At 45.7% G+C, this 22,077-nt stretch overlaps 1 protein-coding gene across 1 annotated transcript in view; it reads left to right on the top strand.

The window, feature by feature from the left end:
- The window catches only part of LOC115108070 (receptor-type tyrosine-protein phosphatase S-like), a 207,836-nt gene that overhangs the window by 167,305 nt on the left and 18,454 nt on the right, over positions 1-22,077 (top strand). The window contains 7 exon segments of the mRNA XM_065008938.1: positions 1,753-1,928; positions 5,798-5,917; positions 8,676-8,830; positions 13,069-13,354; positions 17,207-17,385; positions 17,518-17,644; positions 17,882-18,007. Of these exon segments, the coding sequence (XP_064865010.1) occupies positions 1,753-1,928; positions 5,798-5,917; positions 8,676-8,830; positions 13,069-13,354; positions 17,207-17,385; positions 17,518-17,644; positions 17,882-18,007 (1,169 nt within the window).

Here is a 22,077-nt window from a genome sequence, read left to right as displayed (position 1 = left end):
CAAGAGCATACACACATAGACTATGGCTATTTTTGGCAGAGAGGAACGATGAGCTACATTTAACTATTTCACACACACACACAAAGATAGACCTACACTACATGACCAAAAGTATGTGGAAGCCTGCTTGTCGAACATCTCATTCCAAAATCATTAATATGGAGTTGTTCCCCCCTTTGCTGCTATAACAGCCTCTACTCTTCTGGGAAGGCTTTCCACTAGATGTTGGAACATTGCTGCGGGGACTTGCTTCCATTCAACCACAAGAGCATTAGTGAGGTTGGGCAATGATATTGGCTGATTAGACCTGGCTCGCATTCGGCATTCCAATTCATCCTAAAGGTGTTCGATGGGGTTGAGGTCAGTTCTTCCAGACCGATCTTGACAAAACATTTCTCTATGGCGCTTGCTTTGTGCATGGGGGCATTGTCATGCTGAAACAGGAAAGGACCTTCCCCAAACTGTCGCCACAAAGTTGGAAGCACAGAATTGTCTAAAATATAATTGTATACTGTAGCGTTAAGATTTCCCTTCATTAGAACTAATGGGCCTAGCCCGAACCATGAAAAACAGCTCCAGACCATTATTCCTCCTCCACCAAACATTACAGTTGGCACTGCATTCCAGCAGGTAGCGTTCTCCTGGCATCCTCCAAACACAGATTCGTCCATCGGGCTGCTAGATGGTGAAGCGTGATTCATCACTCCAGAGAACGCATTTCCACTGCTCCAGAGTCCAATGGCACCGAGCTTTACACCACTCCTGCCGATGCTTGGCATTGCACATGGTGATTTTAGGCTTGTGTGCGGCTTGTCGGCCATGGAAACCCATTTCATGAAGCTCCTGATGAACAGTTATTGTGCTGACTTTGCTTCCAGTGGCAGTTTGGAACTCGGTAGTGAGTGTTGCAACCGAGGATAGACGATTTTTAGACGCTACGCGCTTCTGCACTCGGTGGTCCCATTCTGTGAGTTTATATGGCCTACCACTTCGCAGTTGAGCCGTTGTTGCTCCTAGACATTTCCACTTCGCAACAACAGCACTTACAGTTGACCGGGGCAGCTTTAGCAGCGTAGAAATTTTATGAACTGACTTGTTGGAAAGGTGGCATCCTATGGCATTGGCACGTAAAAAATCATTGAGTTCTTCAGTGAGGCCATGCTACAGCCAACGTTTGACTATGGAGATCGCATGGCTGTGTGCTCGATCTCATACATATGTCAGCGACACACAATTAGACACACTGCAGGGCTTATTCTGACACAAACACTCGCCCAGCCTGCTTACAGGAGGGCTATTTTAGCTGAGATTTAGTGGGGCCTGTGTGTGTGACAGGCCGTGGTGACGGCTCTAGAGCGATGGAGGAGAGAGGACCGCTCTGAGCACTGATTTACTCCCCAGGCCCCGCGCTCCTTACTGCACACTCCAGCATCAACACTAAATCACAACCACAACACCAGGCCAGAGAAATACATAAATAAAACATACAGAAAGAGAGAGAGAGAGAGAGAGAGAGAGAGAGAGAGAGAGAGAGGGGGAGAAGACGAAAGTGAAAGAAAGAAATTGAGAGGCAGAAAGGTGGAAAGTGAGAGGACACAGTGACCTAAGAACACAGCAATAAGAACAATAAGAACACAGCGAGGTCGGAAAATTGCCTGAGCCGTTAAAGTTGGCCACTTGGCTTATTAACAACCAACCATTCTAGAAATGGTCCCTTCTTCAACTCTATTACTCTCTTCTCTCAATTTCCAGGTATCATAGGCAGCGACTATATCAACGCCAACTACATAGACGGTTACAGGAAGCAGAATGCCTACATCGCAACGCAGGGTCCTTTGCCCGAGACGTTCGGAGATTTCTGGAGGATGGTGTGGGAACAGAGGGCAGCCACTGTGGTCATGATGACCAGACTGGAAGAAAAATCACGGGTAAATAACTATAGAATTGAATCTGGTGTTCCCCCTGGATCAGTGTTAGGCTTGTTCTCTGACCAAAACAGACTTTACAGAAAAACAGGAACAGATAATCCTTTGTGGTTGGTGCAATGTTGTTGTCTATAAGCAAGCCATAATCAGCCTAGGAATTGTGAATCGTCTTCCAACAATACGAAGAATGCCAAGTTTCTTTACCTCAGGTATCTTACCTCGTTCTCTGTTATCCTCCTCCATCTCTGCCCCTTTTATCCATTTACCTGTCCCTCCGTCGTGTGTGTTCCACCCCTGTCAGATACCATCAGGGTTAGCAGGCGGCAAGCGTTGACTGTGAACGCAATGAGAGTGTTAGAACGATGCGTTTCCTGGACTAGTTGTCACATCGCATCAGGGCCTGGGGGGGGGGGGGGGGGGGGCGTATTGAATGAATCTTCATTAGGTTAGGATGAAAAGGAAGGATAGGGTGACTGAGTGTTGGGGTGGAGGAGGGGGAGTGGTGGGGGAGCTGTCTTGGACACACTGCGTGTATCTCTGCTGAAAGGGAAACATACCCACCCTTGATTGATTGGTGGTTGTTGCTAGGGGGAGGCAGGGGGACGGGAAGATGAAGGGATGGGGAGGGGTTTGATGATTGTAGGTGAAGCCTACAGGGAATGAGTTGATTTGACACTTGTTTTTTCCTTTCATTCCCCCGGTTCCTCTGTTTATTTTCCTGGAGTGTAGAAAATGTAAAGGCATCCCAGGGCCCGAAGGTGTTCCTAATGTTTGGTATACTCAGTGTATTTCATGATGTGTAACAACATGTGAGCAATAATGTACCAAATATAAGATGAGTCTATTATTATAGGGTAAGCATTAGAATAAGCCACCTTAATATTCACAGCCATATGCAGTACCAGCCAAAAGTCTGGACACACCTACTCATTCCAGGGTTTTTCTTTATTTAAAAAATGGTCTACAGTCGTGGCCAAAAGTTTTGAGAATGACACAAATATACATTTTCACAAAGTCTGCTGCCTCAGTTTGTATGATGGCAATGTGCATATACTCCAGAATGTTATGAAGAGTGATCAGATTCATTGCAAAGTCCCTCTTTGCCATGCAAATGAACTGAATCCCCCAAAAAACATTTCCACTGCATTTCAGCCCTGCCACAAAAGGACCAGCTGACATCATGTCAGTGATTCTCTCGTTAACACAGGTGTGAGTGTTGACGAGGACAGGGCTGGAGATCACTCTGCCATGCTGATTGAGTTCGAATAACCGACTGGAAGCTTCAAAAGGATGGTGGTGCTTGGAATCATTGTTTTTCCTCTGTCAACCATGCAAGGTTGCTAACTGCAAGGAAACACGTGCCGCCGTCATTGCTTTTCACAAAAAGGGCTTCACAGGCAAGGATATTGCTGACAGTAAGATTGCACCTAAATCAACCATTTATCGGATCATCAAGAACTTCAAGGAGAGCGGTTCAATTGTTGTGAAGGGCACCCAAGAAAGTATATCATCCAGCAAGCGCCAGGACCATCTCCTAAAGTTGATTCAGCTGCGGGATTGGGGCACCACCAGTACAGAGCTTGCTCAGGAATGGCAGCAGGCAGGTGTGAGTGCATCTGCACGCACAGTGAGGTGAAGACCTTTTTTATTTTACCTTTATTTTACTAGGCAAGTCAGTTAAAGAACAAATTCTTATTTTCAATGACGGCCTAGGAACAGTGGGTTAACTGCCTGTTCAAGGGCAGAACGACAGATTTTGTACCTTGTCAGCTCTGGGATTTGAACTTGCAACCTTTCGGTTAAGAACAAATTCTTATTTTCAATGACGGCCTAGGAACAGTGGGTTAACTGCCTGTTCAAGGGCAGAACGACAGATTTTGTACCTTGTCAGCTCTGGGATTTGAACTTGCAACCTTTCAGTTACTAGTCCAATGCTCTAACCACTAGGCTACCCTGCCGCCCCATGGCCTGGTGTCAAGAAGGGCAGCAAAGAAGCCACTTCCCTCCAGGAAAAACATCAGGGGCAGACTGATATTCTGCAAAAGGTACAGGGATTGGACTGCTGAGGACTGGGGTAAAGTCATTTTCTCTGATGAATCCCCTTTCTGATTGTTTGGGGCATCCGGAAAAAAGCTTGTCCAGAGAAGACAAGGTGAGCGCTACCATCAGTCCTGTGTCATGCCAACAGTAAAGCATCCTGAGACCATTCATGTGTGGGGTTGCTTCTCAGCCAAGGGGGTGGGCTCACTCACAATTTTGCCTAAGAACACAGCCATGAATAAAGAATGGTACCAACACATTCTTCCGAGAGCAACTTCTCCCAACCATCCAGGAACAGTTTGGTGATGAACAATGCCTTTTCCAGCATGATGGAGCACCTTGTCATAAGGCAAAAGTGATAACTAAGTGGCTCGGGGAACAAAACATTGATATTTTGTGTCCATGGCCAGGAAACTCCCCAGACCTTAATCCCATTGAGAACTTGTGGTCAATCCTCAAGAGGCGGGTGAACAAATGAAATTTACATTACATTTAAGTCATTTAGCAGACGCTCTTATCCAGAGCGACTTACAAATTTCAAAATCCCACAAACTCCAAGCATTGATTATGCAAGAATGGGCTGCCATCAGTGGCCCAGAAGTTAATTGACAGCATGCCAAGGCGGATTGCAGAGGTCTTGAAAAAGAAGGGTCAACACTGCAAATATTGACTCTTTGCATCAACTTCATGTAATTGTCAATAAAGCCTTTGCCACTTATGAAATGCTTGTAATTATACTTCAGTGTTCCATAGTAACATCTGACAAAAATATCTAAAGACACTGAAGTAGCAAACTTCATGAAAATGTATTTTTGTGTCGTTCTCAAAACTTTTGGCCATGACTGTACATTGTAGAATAATAGTGAAGACATCAAAACTATGAAATAACACATATGGAATTATGTAGTAACCAAAAAATTGTTTTATTTTTTTATTTTAGATTCTTCAATATACCACCCCTACCTTGACACAACACAACTGATTTGCTCAAATGCATTAAGAAGGAAAGAAATTCCACAAATGTACTTTTAACAAGGCACACCCGTTAATTGAAATGCATTCCAGTGGACTACCTCATGAAGGTGGTTGAGAGAATGCCAAGAGTGTGCAAAGCTGTCATCGAGGCAAAGGGTGGCTGATTTGAAGAATCTGAAATATAAAATATATTTAGATTTGTTTAACACTTTTTTGGTTACTACATGATTCCATATGTGTTATTTCATAGTTTTGAGATCTTCCCTATCATTCCACAATGTAGAAAATAGTAAAAAATAAAGAAAAACCCTTGAATGAGTAGGTGTGTCCAAACTTTTGACTGGTACCATAAGTGATAGCCTATCTCTAGGAAGTGATGTCATCAGCATTTTGGAATAATCTGAATGTTAAAGTAAGATGTGAATGGAGAAATCTGATCTGAGAGCAGTGCTGCCTTTCTTTCGATCCTATTTGTATCGACACAAGTTCTGACTACGAACTTTAAGAAATGTCTCCCTATGTGGTGTTTTGGGAAGCGCATGTGAGTTCTTCGGCCGTTATAGGAATGATGCATCGTTAAAACACAATAAGCTTATGTTCTATTGGGAAACCGGGCCCTGGTGTGTTCTGTGAGCATTCTTCTTTTTAGGACGGCTGGTGAAGGATTGGGGTTCACTGTGTAATAGGATTCTGTGTGATTTTGTGTGTGGAGCGTGCGTTTTTTGCATTTGGGTGTGTATGCGTGCATGTTTGCATTTTTGTGTGAGTGTATATGTGTGAATGAATGCCATAGTTTGCCTTTGTTGCGTGTTTGGGAGTGTCTGTGCACTTACCCACCTCGTCTCCTCTCTCCTCAGATCAAGTGTGACCAGTACTGGCCCAGTCGAGGAACAGAGACCTATGGGATGACCCAGGTGACTCTACTGGACACCATAGAGCTGGCCACCTTCTGCGTCCGCACCTTCTCCCTGCACAAGGTACGAGTGAGTACACAACTTTACTCCACCCATACTGAAACAAATTTCCCACGATGTTGTGCTACGAGTCACACTGCAGACTACTGTACACACGGGCAAAACATACCTCACTACACAACACAATTCAAACGGCCCTACATTTTAAATCGGACTCCCTACATTCTACACTCCACTCCTACATATCCACATTGCACACTATACCACTCCAGTCCAGACGGTTTATATCCATACTACTCCCTAGGTCCCCTATAGAACTGAAAATACCAGGTACAGTAGTAGTTCAAAGCACTATGGCTCTGCCTTTCTCGTAGGCTTGGCGGAACCCTCCCCGTGTTTCTTCCCTCCGTCTTATTGTTTCTGCAGGAGGCTTTGTTTGTATGACTTGTGAGGCAATCTGAGGAGAAACCAATGTGGAAGTAATGTGAGGAAAGGAATAAGAATTGTCCTGAATGTGATATGAGCTGTAATATGCTGCTGTATGCAGGGCCTTGCATGGTGGGCCCTGGGGAGAGCAAGCCCTTCAGGAGCCTGTCTGTCTGCCTCCTTGTATTGTATTGGCTTTGCGAGTCAAACTCACCAGCAGTGTATTTCTCGGCGCCGGCGCCGGCACACAACACAACATCCTCCTGCTGCATCCAACAAGCAAATAAACAAGCAGAATGGCGGGGAATAGGTGAAGGATGGAAAGGAGAAGGAAATTGTCTCTGTTTCTCTCTTTCTCAATCTCTCTCTCTCTCTCTCTCTCTGCCCCCTATCTTATTTTAGTGTCTCTCTCTCTCTTTCTCTCGCTCCCTCTCTCTCTCCTTCTCCCAAACTATTTACTTTCTTTCCTTCTTCCCAGACCTCTTTCCTCTTCCTCTCTTGTTTGCTGTCCAATCATCTTTTAATTCCCGTCTGCCAAATAGAAGCACTTAGCTAAGTGAGCGGAAAAAAATGCTACATGCATAATTGGCTATATCCCACCCTTCCGCGACTCTTGGCGGTCAAGCCGACATAAAAGAGTAGAGCTAAAAAAGGAAATGTATCTTTAAAAGTTACGACTGCAATAAGTGGGCCCTTTAAGATGTCTGTGGCGGTGTGTTTTGGTTCTGTTAAATGGAGCACAGTGCCTACGCTAAACGCTAATGCTATGTTAACAGACTGCTATGTGCTGGAGCTAAGGGGAACTAGCTAGCTGGTAACACAGGTGCTTTTGGGCTAGTTAGGTTCAGTGCTACGTGGCTAACACTATGCTAACGCATTCTGTTGCTTTATACTGGAGCTAAGTAGAGTAGCTAGCTAAGGCTAGCTAGTAGCACTGGTGCTTTTGGGCTGGTTACAATTTTTCAGGCTTGTTGTACACATCTGTTGGTTTACGGCAGCTTGTCGACCCGTCCCTCTAGATCCCAGATCCCTCTGTGCTCTCTATACTCCACCCCCCCCCTCTCTCCCCCGTTTTTCTTTCCTCTGTTTTCTCCACACGCTGCTATTCCATCTCTGTCTTACCCTCCCTCTATCCCTCACACATCTCTCCATGTTCTCTCTTCTTCCCCAGCTGTCTCTTATCCCCCCACCTCTCTCTCTATCTTTCTCTCTCTCTCTTTCTCTCTCTGTCTCTCTCTCTCTCCCCTCATTCCCTCTCTTACTCTCCTTATTTCTGGTATGGTGTCTCATTGTTCTGTTCTTGGATTTAACTGAACTCTGGTTACGGTATTTGCTTTGTAGAGAGTCTGTAACACACACACACACACACCCTCCACACACACACACTCTCCACACACAGGCGTAATATGTGTGCGTAATGTGCAGTGACACAGAACCCTCCTGACGAGTGATAAATTCTTTAAAATAATCTGGGCACCAGCCAGCTAGTTATCCCTCCCTGCAAAGAAAGAAGCACATCCACAGCAGAAAACACAAAACCAGTGGAATGGCCAGGAAATAAATAGACAAAGAATAGACAAATCCCCTCAAACTAGGTCAGTTTGCTTTTAATTAATGCATTTATTTATTCATTTATTCAGCAGGAAAGTCTGTGAGGATAGCAGAAAACGCTGCATTGAAATGCAAAAGATAGCTTTAAAGAGCTTCCAGGAAGAAAGGGAAAGGGAAAACTAGAGGGCAGGGCAATGTGAGGTGTTTTTTATCATTTTCTTTTTAGTTTTTTTGCCGCTGGATCATTTTTTTATGCGTTAGACGGCTTTCCAGTGCGCCCTTATTACCGCTCTCTTTATGTATCGGGCGTGTCCTCTGTTTATTGTGGTTGGCACACAGACAGGGGAAGAGGTAGAAACATGAATACTAGCTAAGATAGTGACATGCTAGGTCCTATATAAGAATAGGAGGCACGTTGCTAGTTTAACCAGTCTTTGAATGGGTTTGCATCGAGCCAAAAATGTACAGCCAAATAGACATGGGGCTTGAAATCAGAGCTGTTTCACTCACACACACACATTGAATTAACCCCCCCCCACACACACACACACACACAAGTTGAATTAACTGCCCCACATACACACACGTTGAATTAACCCCCACACACATGTTAAATTAACCCCTCCCCCACACAAACGCACACCCACAAGTGGAATTACCCTCCCCTCAACACACAAACTGAATTACCCCCCTCCCCACACACACACATTCACATGTTGAATTACCCTCCCCCCACACACATGTTATATTACCCCCAATCCTACCGACACACAAACACACACACACACACACACACAAACAAACACATGTTGAACTAACCCGCATCTCTCTTCTGCCCCTCCAGAATGGTTCCAGTGAGAAGCGGGAGGTACGTCAGTTCCAGTTCACAGCGTGGCCTGACCACGGTGTCCCCGAGTACCCCACCCCCTTCCTGGCTTTCCTACGCAGAGTCAAGACCTGTAACCCCCCTGACGCAGGCCCCATCATCGCCCATTGCAGGTTGGTACACACACACACTCACACACTACACAGCTACAGATAGTGTTCAGATTTCACAGCAGGGTATATAGTATATGAAAATAATACTTCTGACTGACCACACACTGTTTGGTGCAGGTTTTTGTTTAACCCCATTCAACTACTACTGCCTAAATTCTATTAGCATATCGATTGTGCTACCAGGGCTGGTAAATCCCTGGATCATTGTTATTCTAACTTCCGCGACGCATATAAGGCCCTCCCCTGCCCTCCTTTCGGAAAAGCTGACCACGACTCCATTTTGTTGCTCCTTGCCTATAGACAGAGACAAAAACAGGAAGCTCCCACACTCAGGTCTATTCAACGCTGGTCCGACCAATCTAATTCCACGCTTCAAGATTGCTTCGATCACGTGGATTGGGATATGTTCCGCATTGCGTCAAACAACAACATTGACGAATACGCTGATTCGGTGAGCGAGTTTATTAGCAAGTGCATCGGCGATGTCGTACCCACAGCAACTATTAAAACATTCCCAAACCAGAAACCGTGGATTGATGGCAGCATTCGCGTGAAACTGAAAGCACGAACCACTGCTTTTAACCAGGGCAAGGTGACAGGAAACATGACCGAATACAAACAGTGTAGCTATTCCCTCCACAAGGCAATCAAACCAGCTAAGCGTCAGTATAGAGACAAAGTAGAGTCGCAATTCAACGACTCAGACACAAGAGGTATGTTGCAGGGTCTACAGTCAATCACGGATTACAAAAAGAAAACCAGCCCTGTCGCGGACCAGGATGTCTTGCTCCCAGACAGACTTAAACAACTTCTTTGCTCGCTTTGAGGGGAATACAGTGCCACTGACACGGCCCGCTACCAAAACCTGCAGACTCTCCTTCACTGCAGCCAACGTGAGTAAAACATTGAAACGTGTTAACCCTCGCAAGGCTGCAGGCCCAGACGGTATCCCCAGCCACGTCCTCAGAGCATGCTGGCTGGTGTGTTTACGGACATATTCAATCAATTATCCCAGTCTGCTGTTCCCACATGCTTCAAGAGGGCCACCATTGTTTCTGTTCCCAAGAAAGCTATGGTAACTGAGCTAAACGACTACCGCCCCGTAGCACTCACTTCCGTCATCATGAAGTGCTTTGAGAGACTAGTCAAGGACCATATCACCTCCACCCTACCTGACACCCTAGACCCACTCCAATTTGCTTACCGCCCAAATAGGTCCACAGACGACGCAATCTCAACCACACTGCACACTGCCCTAACCCATATGGACAAGAGGAATACCTACGTGAGAATGCTGTTCATCGACTACAGCTCAGCATTTAACACCATAGTACACTCCAAACTCGTCATCAAGCTCGAGACCCTGGGTCTCGACCCCGCCCTGTGCAACTGGGTACTGGACTTCCTGACGGGCCGCCCCCAGGTGGTGAGGGTAGGTAACATCATCTCCATCATCTCCACCCCATCCTCAACACTGGGGCCCCACAAGGGTGCGTTCTGAGCCCTCTCCTGTACTCCCTGTTCACCCACGACTGCGTGGCCATGCACGCTTCCAACTCAATCATCAAGTTTGCAGACGACCCTACAGTGCTAAGCTTGATTACCAACAATGACGAGACGGCCTACAGGGAGGAGGTGAGGGCCCACGGAGTGTGGTGTCAGGAAAATAACCTCAACTCAACGTCAACAAAACAAAGTAGATGATCGTGGACTTCAGGAAACAGCAGAGGGAGCATCCCCCTATCCACATCGACAGGACAGTAGTGGAGAGGATAGTAAGTTTTAAGTTCCTCGGCGTACACATCACGGACAAACTGAATTGGTCCACCCACACAGACAGTGTGGTGAAGAAGGCACAGCAGCGCCTCTTCAACCTCAGGAGGCTGAAGAAATTCGGCTTGTCACCAAAAGCACTCACAAGCTTTTACAGATGCACAATCGAGAGTATCCTGTCAGGCTGTATCACTGCCTGGTACGGCAACTGCTCCACCCACAACCGTAAGGCTCTCCAGGGGGTAGTGAGGTCTGCACAATGCATCACCGGGGGCAAACTACCTGCCCTCCAGGAAAACTACACCACCCGATGTCACAGGAAGGCCATTCAGATCATCAAGGACAACAACCACCCGAGCCACTGCCTGTTCACCCTGCTATCATCCAGAAGGCGAGGTCAGTACAGGTGCATCAAAGCAGGGACCGAGAGACTGAAAAACAGCTTCTATCTCAAGGCCATCAGACTGTTAAACAGCCATCACTAACATTGAGTGGCTGCTGCCAACATACTGACTCAACTCCAGCCACTTTAATAATGGAAGAATATATGCAAAAAAATGTATCACTAGCCACTTTAAACAATGCCACTTAATATAATGTTTACATAGCCTACATTACTCATCTCATATGTATATACTGTACTCTACCATCTTCTGCATCTTGCCATCTTTATGTAATACATGTATCACTAGCCACTTTAAACAATGCCACTTTTATATGTTTACATTTACATTACATTTAAGTCATTTAGCAGACGCTCTTATCCAGAGTGACTTACAAATTGGTGCTTTCACCTTATGACATCCAGTGGAACCCTACATTACTCATCTCATATGTATATACTGTATTCGATACCATCTACTGCATCTATGCCGTTCTGTACCATCACTCATTCATATATTTTTATGTACATACTCTTCATCCCTTTACACTTGTGTGTATAAGGTAGTTGTTGTGAAATTGTTAGGTTAGATTACTCATTGGTTATTACTGCATTGTCGGAACTAGAAGCACAAGCATTTCGCTACACTCGCATTAACATCTGCTAACCATGTGTATGTGACAAATACAATTTGATTTGATTTGATACTTAGTCAGTTGTACAACTGAATGCATTCAACTGAAATGTGTCTTCCGCATTTAACCCAACCCCTCTGAATCAGAGAGTTGCGGGGGGCTGCCTTAATCAACATCCACGTCATCGGCGCCTGGGGATCAGTGGGTTAACTGCCTTGCTCAGGGGCAGAATGACAGATTTTTACCTTGTCAGCTCGGAGATTCGATCCAGCTTTCGGACCAAACTAGGATGAGATTCAACTTGGTTAACGAGACTGCATAAGGATTCAACTAGGTTCGTTGAATGAGGTGTGTTAAGGTTTCCTCACTGTCTTCCAATGAACTATGGACCCAGCACTTGAGAAAAACAGCTCCTTATTCCTCAGAATACAGAGGCCAAATCGTAACCCTAAATTTTCCACTGACATCCGTAGATTACTGATTTTAAGTGTGCCGTTAGGATTCGATCCATACTTACAGTATCTTTGTTCACGCAGCATGGTAGTAGATCAATTATTCATATTTATTGGAAAGATATCCTCACTCACAGTATGTATGCTCTGAATTCAATGTACTAAATAGTTTACTGCCATGACAACAAACAAGGGTTCAACCAAGCGAGTTGTCGGTGGGAACCTACCATGTCAGTGGGAACCTGTACAGTTGCCCTCCCAAGTCAGGAGAACAACCACTGTTCAACAGCGTGAGCAATACACTTTACAATACACACGATACACAGTGTGTGTGTGTGTGTATGTGCGTGCGTGCGTGCGCTTGTGTGTGTGTTTGTACGGTTCAGTGCGTAGATCCAGTCACGCAGTGCTGGTATAGCAGTAGTAGTGGTGAGTAAAGTGAAAGTCATAGCTCTCTAGTGTGTTAACACTAGACTGCAGGGCTCTGAGTCACTCACACACAAACACACACACACACACAGACACAGACACAGACACACAACTCACACAGATACTCGTTCCTTATCAACTATGTCTCTCCTTCACGTCCTCTTTCGTCCCCTTCTCTTCCTCTCTTTGTTCCCGCGTCTTTCTCCTGGTCCGCCCCCTCTCTCTCTCTCCAACCCTCTGTTTGTTCCCCTATCGTCACTCTCTCCTTCACCACCTCCTCCCTGACCCCTTGCGTCCCTCCATCCGTCGCTTTCAAATTCCCATTCAAACCCACTCTATTGGTGTCGGCAAGATGACCGCTGCAATGTAGATGTATTAGCATGACCGGGTGAAGCAGACATTGTCAAAGCCACGAACGACAAACGGGAAATCCCGATCGCTCAAATCTCTCATCTGTGATGAAATTCTATCTGTCCGTCTTATGTGATTTCTCAAGAACAATCTCTAATGTTCTCTCTCATCTCTTCCCCCCTCCCCCTTTCCAATCCCCTCTCCCTCCTCCCCCAGTGCGGGCGTTGGGCGGACGGGCTGCTTCATCGTGATCGACGCCATGCTGGAGCGCATCAAGCACGAGAAGACGGTGGACATCTACGGCCACGTGACGCTCATGCGCTCGCAGCGGAACTACATGGTGCAGACGGAGGACCAGTACAGCTTCATCCACGATGCACTGCTGGAGGCGGTGGCGTGTGGCAACACGGAGGTGGCGGCCAGGAGCCTGTACTCCTACATCCAGAAGCTGGCCCAGGTGGAGACGGGCGAGCATGTCACTGGCATGGAGCTGGAGTTTAAGGTAAGGGATGCCGATAGGGTGTAGGGAAACTGGGGCTGGGGAGGCTGGGGAAGGTACGAACTGGAGGGCGTTTGTTTGGTAGAGTGGTGCGGAGCCTGAGTTTAAGGTAGGCCATAGACATGTAGGTACGTAGGCTGCGGTGACCCTGAGAGAGAGGCTGGGGAAAGGCACAAAATGGAGGTTTATTTCGGTTGAGGCCTACTACTACGAAATCATAAATTATGAGGAGACGCAACATTTCGTTTTTTATCTTCAGTTGCTCTCAATACTCTGTCACATCCATGATATATTTGAGCCAGAGGTAAAACACTAACGTTTGAAATTGAAATGGCCCTGGAAACATTTTAAATATATATTGACTTGTATATATTTTTATAACGGCGCATTAGAATGGGCATGTCGATATCACACCCAATTGCTGGAGGTACACATGTTTATAGACAGTTTATTATACCTCCTTCGTGTGAGCCTTAACCTCCATCATTCAGTCACTGTTTGCTCACACCACTCAATAGCATTGTCTTTTAAAAAGCTAGAAATTGAACAGTTAAACTGTCTGCTCTTTGTCTTTGGTGTGAATCCATTTCTGAAGGATTTCAAGTACTATCCTCCAGATAGAGCAGCTTTGTAATCAGCGTATAGACTCCAAAGGAAGGATTATTCTGTAAAGGCATAAAACGATGAATTTAAACTTAACAAATAACTGCTACGATGAGAACCCATTATCCGAACGTGGAAGTGCATGGAATGTGCCCAAACATTAAGCGAGAGACCGACGATCCAGTGCTATCCGAACTTTGTTGTTCCCCCTTTGCACAACGACACACTTGACCTTGAATTGCACATGTACATGCCCCTATCTCGCCTCAGAATCATTTGTAATATTCCCAGTGCCATTTATCATCTCGCCGCGCTAAGAAACAATAATGAGGACGTTTTCATCTGAGACATTTGCTACACTATACCACGGTATAATCTCTAACAGCTACAGCCCCGTCTGTAATAGCGATAATGGTACTGAGAGGTAATGCAGTCGCGTCGGATTAATAACGGCGAGCAGCGGCGGTCGTGGCGCGAGAGCGTTAGTGAAAGGATGTCATTAATAGTTAATGATGACGCACGGCGAGGCGAACGGCGAGGGCAAGCAGGGGGTTCCTCTCACTAATGAACAGAGAGACATTACTGCGTCTTAGAAAGGAGTTGCTGCGACAGTTTAGTCAGCGTTTCCCAAACTCGGTCCTTGGGACCCCAAGGGTTGCACGTAGGGCTGGTATGGTGACCATATTACCGCCACACATGCGGTCACGAGTCATGACTCGCGGTCAAATTCAATGTGACCATTTAGTCACGGTAATTAGGCTTCTCCAAGCTCTGATGCTGCTGATAGTCATTAGTAGCCTACCAAACTTGCTAACTGCCTGGTACTCAGCACTCTATTGTCCCTATAATCATCCTGGCATCGATGCAAATGTAATCGAAAATCAAACACTTCATGAGAGCTCATGAGCACATGTTGCACAACATTTCTATGCAATGAGTGAGAAAACAGAGTTTTGATGGCCTCTATTAAAAAGAGGAGGGTCCCATCAGCTTTCTATATGCTAGGCCTACAATATTTATTTCTCAACTTCCCTAATATTAAGCACATTGCTTCTCTTTACAACTGGAGTATAGCCTACCTGACTGGCATGAAAATGAACCACAGGAAAAGCATCCTCCATTCCCTATTTAAGTGCATAGATGACATGTATTTTCTCCTAACCCTGTTTGGAGACAGTTGCATGATAATGGTCCATTCTAAATCAAAACAAATGTCACATATTATTTAGTATACAGTGCATTCAGAAAGTATTCAGACCCCTTGAATTGTTCCACATTTTGATACATTACGGCCTTATTCTAAAATGGATTAAATAGTTTTTTTCCCTCATCAATCTACACACAATACTCCATAATGCCAAAGCAAAAAAACTTTAAAACTTTTATTTGTGAAAATGTATTAAAAAATAAAAACTGAAATATGACATTTACATAGGTATTCAGACTCTTTACTCAGTACTTTGTTGAAGCACCTTTGGCAGCAATTACAGCCTCAAGTCTTCTTGGGTATGACGGTAAAAGCTTGGCACACCTGTAGTTCAATCTTGGTTTCATCAGACCAGAGAATATTATTCTCATGGTCAGTTTTTTAGGCGCCTTTTGGCAAACTCCAAGCGTGCTGTCTTGTGCCTTTTACTAAGGAGTGGCTTCTGACTGGCTTCTCTACGGACAATTCCTTTGACCTCATGGTTTGGTTTTTGCTCTGACATGCACTACGGGACCTTATATAGACAGGTGTGTGATTTTCTAAATCATGTCCAATCAATTGAATTTACCACAGGTGGACTCCAATCAAGCTGTAACATTTCAAGGATGATCAATGGAAAGCTCAATTTCAAGTCTCATAGCAAAGGGTCTGAAATTTTTTTAAATAAGGAATTTATGTTTTTTATTTTTTTATAAATTTGCAAAAAAAAACGTGAACCTTTATTTGTCATTATGGGGTATTGTGTGTAGATTGATTTAGGGGGGGTTGCCAGATTGGTTGGTTTTCCAATCGAAACTCTCCCCCCGGAGTTTGGTGTAGTAACAGATCTGGGCGTCTTCAGCCTTGCCAGCCAGTCTCATTCCAGTTGCCTCTGTTAAAGGGGGATCAAAGGGAAGAGAGGAGGGGATGGGGACAGGGGGGGGGGGTTGACCCAAATCCAAGTGGCAATGACAGTCTGGGCTTTTGGCACCGAAAGAGGGATGGAGAGAGACGAGGTGGGTGAGGGAGAAAGAGAGGGGGAGAGGGAGAGAGAAACAATTACATTGGGGGACTGGGTGAGAGACATTTTAGGGAGGGAGGAAGGAGTAGCGAAAGTTAGGTCGAGAGAAAGATTGAGAAGGGATAGAGAGAGGCTGTCAGAAAAAGTATAGCTTACACACAGCAGACATCAAGGTCAAAGGAGTGAATAGGGAGAAGAGGGGGATGAGGTGTGCGTGTGTGTGAGGGATGATATTGTCAGACAGACTGACCCACAAACTGCCGTGATGGTCCCTTTGATGGTCATTTGTCAGTACAGGTCCCAATTTGGATCATGACACTGTGTGTGTGTGCACGGGCCTGTTCGAATGTATTCGGTGTGACTGTGTGCTCGACTGTGTGCAGAGCATATACCAGACTCCCATTATCAAAGACTTAAGTGACCCACTTTTTGCAGACGGGTTTACTGCCTCACAGAAACCCCTCTCTCCAGTTTCTGTTTGATGCTAGCTTGTTACAGTAGTACATAGTGGTGCTTCAAGTCGTACTATTTTACCTCATAGCACCTCACACAAGACTTCACATTGCAAAGTACACAGGGATATGAAAAGGAAATGGGGAGTAGATTAAAGACTGTGTTCTTTGATTGCTCCATCCAGCCATACATTATGAAATCATTCATCAAATAGATATGTCTGCATTTTTAAGGTGCTTCAGCGATCGTCTATGGCTCAGCTCTGTCTTGCTCAGATAACATCTCACAGTTCTTTATTACTCTGCAGTCTTCCATCTCTCGCTCTCCTTCCATCTCTGCTTCTCTCTCTACCACTTTCTATCCTTTTGACTCTCGTTCCATATGACATTCATACCTATCTCCCCCTACCCCTCTCCCTCCCTCCTTCCCTCTCTTCTCTCCCCTCTTCCCCCTACCCCTCATCCGCCCTCTACATGTCCCTCTCCCTCCTTCCCTCTCTTCTCACCCATCTTCCCTCATCCCTCCACCGCTCCCTCTCGCCATTCCTCCCTTCATCCCTCCGTCCAATCCTCCGACTCTTCCTCCTCTACAGCGCCTGGCCAATTCCAAGGCCCACACGTCCAGGTTCATCAGTGCCAACCTGCCCTGCAACAAGTTCAAGAACCGTCTGGTGAACATCATGCCCTACGAGACCACCCGCGTCTGCCTGCAGCCCATCAGGGGCCTCGAGGGATCTGACTACATCAACTCCAGCTTCATCGACGGATACAGGTAGGTGGAATGGGTGTGGGGTCGGAAAGAGAGAGGAAGACGGGGAGGGGTGTGTGTGTTTGCGTGCATGCAACTGTGTCTGTCTGTCTGACTCTACATGTCTGACGTGTGTGTGTGTGTGTGTGTTGCCAGGCAACAGAAGGCTTACATCGCCACGCAGGGCCCGTTGGCAGAGACCACAGAAGACTTCTGGAGGATGCTGTGGGAGAACAACTCTACCATCGTAGTCATGCTCACCAAACTCCGAGAGATGGGCAGGGTAGGGGACACTTTATCTCACTCACTCACTCACAAAGACCCACTCAAGCATTCTTCTCTCTGTCCATCATTCAGTTATCCTCTGTAGTGCAGTCTGTACTATTACCCCAATGACAAACAGAGCACATGCCTAACCTGCACTGACTGTAGTCTATGTATTCACGCTCATCTCAGATCTATTTATCCTATGCCCCCTCCTCATATGTGTGTGTCTCTCTCTCTCTCTCTCTGTTCACAGGAAAAATGTCATCAGTACTGGCCCGCTGAGCGCTCGGCCAGGTACCAGTACTTTGTGGTGGACCCCATGGCTGAGTACAACATGCCCCAGTACATCCTCCGAGAGTTCAAAGTCACCGACGCCAGGGTGTGTGTGTGTGTGTGTGTGTGTGTGTGTGTGTGTGTGTGTGTGTGTGTGTGTGTGTGTGTGTGTCCATGCGTATGTCCTTAGGGATGATACATTCTATTTCTATTCATGCCTCCCTCCCATTGATACTATGTCTAGATACGCTACTGTCCTATACACTGAGTATACAAAACATTAAGAACACCAGCTCTTTCCATGACATAGACTGACCAGGTGAATCCAGGTGGAAGCTATGATCCCTTATTGACGTCACTTTTTCATATCCACTTCAACCAGTGTAGATGAAGGGGAGAAGACAGCTTAAAGAAGGATTTTTAAGCCTTGAAACAATTGAGACAAGGATGGTGTATGTGTGCCGTTCAGAGGGGGAATGGGCAAGACAAAAGTAGTTTCAATAGTTTCCCGTGTGTGTCAAGAATGGTCCACCGCCCAAAGGACATCCAGCCTACTTGACACAAATGCGGGAAGCATTGGAGTCAACATGGGCCAGCATCCCGAATGCTTTCGACACCTTGTAAAGTCCATGCCCCGACGAATTGAGGCTGTTCTACTCAGTCTGCATGCCTAGTCTATGTTCCATTCAACCTTTCACCTGTATCATCAGTGAGGCTTGAGAAAGCAAACTGATTGAGGCTATTTTCCTCCATCACATGACAATACAGTGCTGATAGGGTATGTGTCATGAGTATGCTAGTATGATTGCTCCTCATACCACCTTTAAAGGAGCAATCTGTAGTTCAAACAACAACAAAGGGGCCACTCCGCCACTGTTTTGGTAAACACCTGAGGGATTGGGTTGGAGAAGATCCCAGATTTCCCCTATTAACGACAATATTTAGATCCAGAGAGAGTTTTGACCTGACGAAGGAGCATACAGTGCCCTTTTTGTCCTTTTCATATATGTGTGTGCCATCCGCCCCTTTCAAGGAAAAGCATGAGACCACAACCATTTCTATGATAATATGATTGTCAGTGATCTGTTTAAGCACAAAGGCCCATTCCACAGTATAGGCTACCATTTTGTGTCCAATGTAGCGGTAACTGTACTGCAGAACACTAGCCCACCTGGGACTGGCGGACATGTTGGATTGCTGCTTGAGCCAGCATGGCGGCTAGTTAGGAGCACTCATGTTGGTCTGGGAGAAAAAAAAACACTTTACACACTGGCCTAGCACTCAGCCCCCTGCATCTCCCACTGGGCAGATTAGACATAAATGCTGCTTAAGCTGGTGCTCAAGGTACCACACATACAAACTATACCTTCCCCTACCACACACACACACACACACACACACACACACACAGTAAGGAGTGCCTGGGAAAGGTGGACTGGAGCAGCAGCTGCAGCGGTGATTCTAGGCTGTGTTAATTGTGATTGAATCATCAAAGCGGCCCACTCCAGTAATCAGGTTGGGCCGCACGCGTAAGGTCTCCCTAAGAAATTAAAGGGACCTCTAATCAGAGATGACTGGAAGAGGGAGACGGACGAGTAAAGTAGCGAGAGAGGTGGGTTGGGTGGGAGAGAGGAGGAGGTTATGGGAGGTGGTTGGTATGCCTGTGTGGAAAGGGTAGGGGGGTGTGTGTGTGCGTGTGTGTGCGTGCGCGTGCAATAGCAGAGACTCCACACTTCAGTTGTCTCTGCTAGCGAGGCAGTCACGTATTTAATCACACAATTTGACACAGTGCGCAGACCCTGAGGTTGTGTGTTAAATGTATTTATTTAGATTTGTCTCTACGCGCTTCATTAATTGTGTTGTTGTTGTTTTTTTCTCCTCCTTCGCTTTTAATCCGCGCGGGGAGGCAAAACGTTTTTCAAATGAGGTTTAAAGAAAAAAAACAAAGGTTCAGAAAGGCGACAGAATGGTAAGCGAGAGATAAGAGAAAACAGTGGCTTGTGACAGTCAAATGAAAGACACTCTTGACACGGATGAGTCTGAAGAATAGTCGTCAAGGAAATGAGACAAGGCTAGGGGACTATGGAGCGTTTTGGAGAGTATTAGGATGTTTTGGCCTTTTGCTTGGGACTCCATTTATACTGAACAAAAATATAAATGCAACATGCAACAATTTCAAAGCTTTTACTGAGTTACAGTTCATAGAAGGAAATCAGTCAACTGAAATAAATTCATTAGGCCCTTATCTATGGATTTCACATGACTGGGAATACAGATATGCATCTGTTGGTCACAGATACAACGCCTTCAAAAAAAGATAGGGGCGTAGATCATAAAACCAGTCCACCATTTGCCTCATGCAGCCCGGCACATCTCCTTCGCATAGAGTTAAACAGGCTGCTGATTATGGAATGTGGAATGTTCTCTTTAGTGGCTGTGCGAAGTTGCTGGAAATTGGCGGGAGCTGGAACACGCTGTCGTAAATGTCGATCCAGAGCATCCCAAACATTCCCAATGGGTGACATCTCTGGTGATTATGCAGGCCATGAAAGAACTGGGTCATTTTCAAATTCCAGGAATTGTGTAGAGCCTTGCGACATAGGTCTGTGCATTATCATGCTGAAACATGAGGTGATGGTGGAAAATGAGTGGCATGTCAATGGGGCCTCAGGATCTCGTCACGGTATCTTTGTGCGTTCAAATTGCCATCACTAAAATGCAATTGTGTTCTTTGTCTATAGCTTATGCCTTCCCATTCCATAACCACACCGCCACCATGGGGCACTCTGTTCACAATGTTGACATCAGTAAACCGCTCGCCCACACAAACCCACACACGTGGTCTGTGGTTGTGAGGCTGTTTGGACCTACTGCCAAATTGACAAAACTGCACATTTTAGAGTGACCTTTTATTGTCCCCAGCACAAGGTGCACCTGTGTAATGATCATGCTGTTTAATCGGCATTTTGATATACAACACCTGTCATGTGGATGGATTATCTTGGCAAAGGAAAAATGCTCATTAACATGGATGTAAACACATTTGTCCACAAAATTGAAATAAATAAGCTTTTTGTGCATATGGAAAATTTCGGGAATCTTTTATTTCAGCTCATGAAACATGGGACCAACACTTTACATGTTGCGTTTATATTTTTGTTCAGTGTAGAAGGGCTGGGTTCCAATTAAACATACAGCCAGCCTCCTCTCCTTTCCTTTTTTCCTTAACTCCTTTCCTGACAATGGACCTGAAATCACTTGATAGGTATAAGCAGCATTGTGGAACCCAATCAACTCTGTCCAATGATCAGTGGTCATCAAGGAAGAAGACAGGGCTAAGGACTAGGGAATGTTTGAGGAGTATAAGGAGCCTTTGGTTCTGTATTGTGTCCTCAGCCTCAGTTGCCAAATTCAAATTCAGAGACCGTTTCCTTTCTCTTCCAGTCGACTACTGAAATTAAGATCCCACCATAATTGACTACCCTTCGGCAGAGATTCAAATAAAGCAATTTTCTCGATTAGTATAAGTCCAGTCCGCACCGATCTGGGTGGCCACCCCAAATTGGTCTTCCTCCCTTCCTGGCTGCATGCCATTTTTTTGCATGTCAGGTCCCTCCGTCCATCAGTCCTCCATCCGCGATTACCCCGTTTAACACAATGTTTAGAAGAAGACGCTTGTCACGCCAAATGCCCTATTGATTTCCTCTAACCGGGACTTATTCCACCGAAGAAATGACAGGCTAAAATGAGAGAAGGGCAGAGAGGCAGAGAGAGGCAGAGAGAGAGAGAGGCAGAGAGAGAGAGAGAGAGAATAGTTAGAGAGAAAAAGAGAACTGATAGACTGTCAGGTGGACGTCAGGGGAGACAGGAAATTGTGGTGTTGTATGAGGGTGAAGTTGAACTGGACCTGGACCAGTTGTTGTTGTTATTGAGCTGTCTACTAGACACAGATAGGGACAACGTTGGGACTTGGCGGTTCGCTGACCCCAGATAAAGTTTCTATCTGGGGAGTGTGGTGAAACAGTTATTGTTTCTGTTCCTGAATCTGTTTCTTTTGCTTGGTATGTGGTCATCATTGTGGACAATGAGAGAGTCTGTGGCACGTAAAGTGTAAAGTGAAGGATCTTGGTTTTTACTGACCAATCCCTTCTCTCCCCTTACATCCTCCTCTCTTTC

This window comes from Oncorhynchus nerka, linkage group LG24 (assembly GCF_034236695.1).
Source record: "Oncorhynchus nerka isolate Pitt River linkage group LG24, Oner_Uvic_2.0, whole genome shotgun sequence".
Lineage (NCBI taxonomy): Eukaryota > Metazoa > Chordata > Actinopteri > Salmoniformes > Salmonidae > Oncorhynchus > Oncorhynchus nerka.
This window is presented reverse-complemented; position numbering and strand designations above follow the sequence as displayed.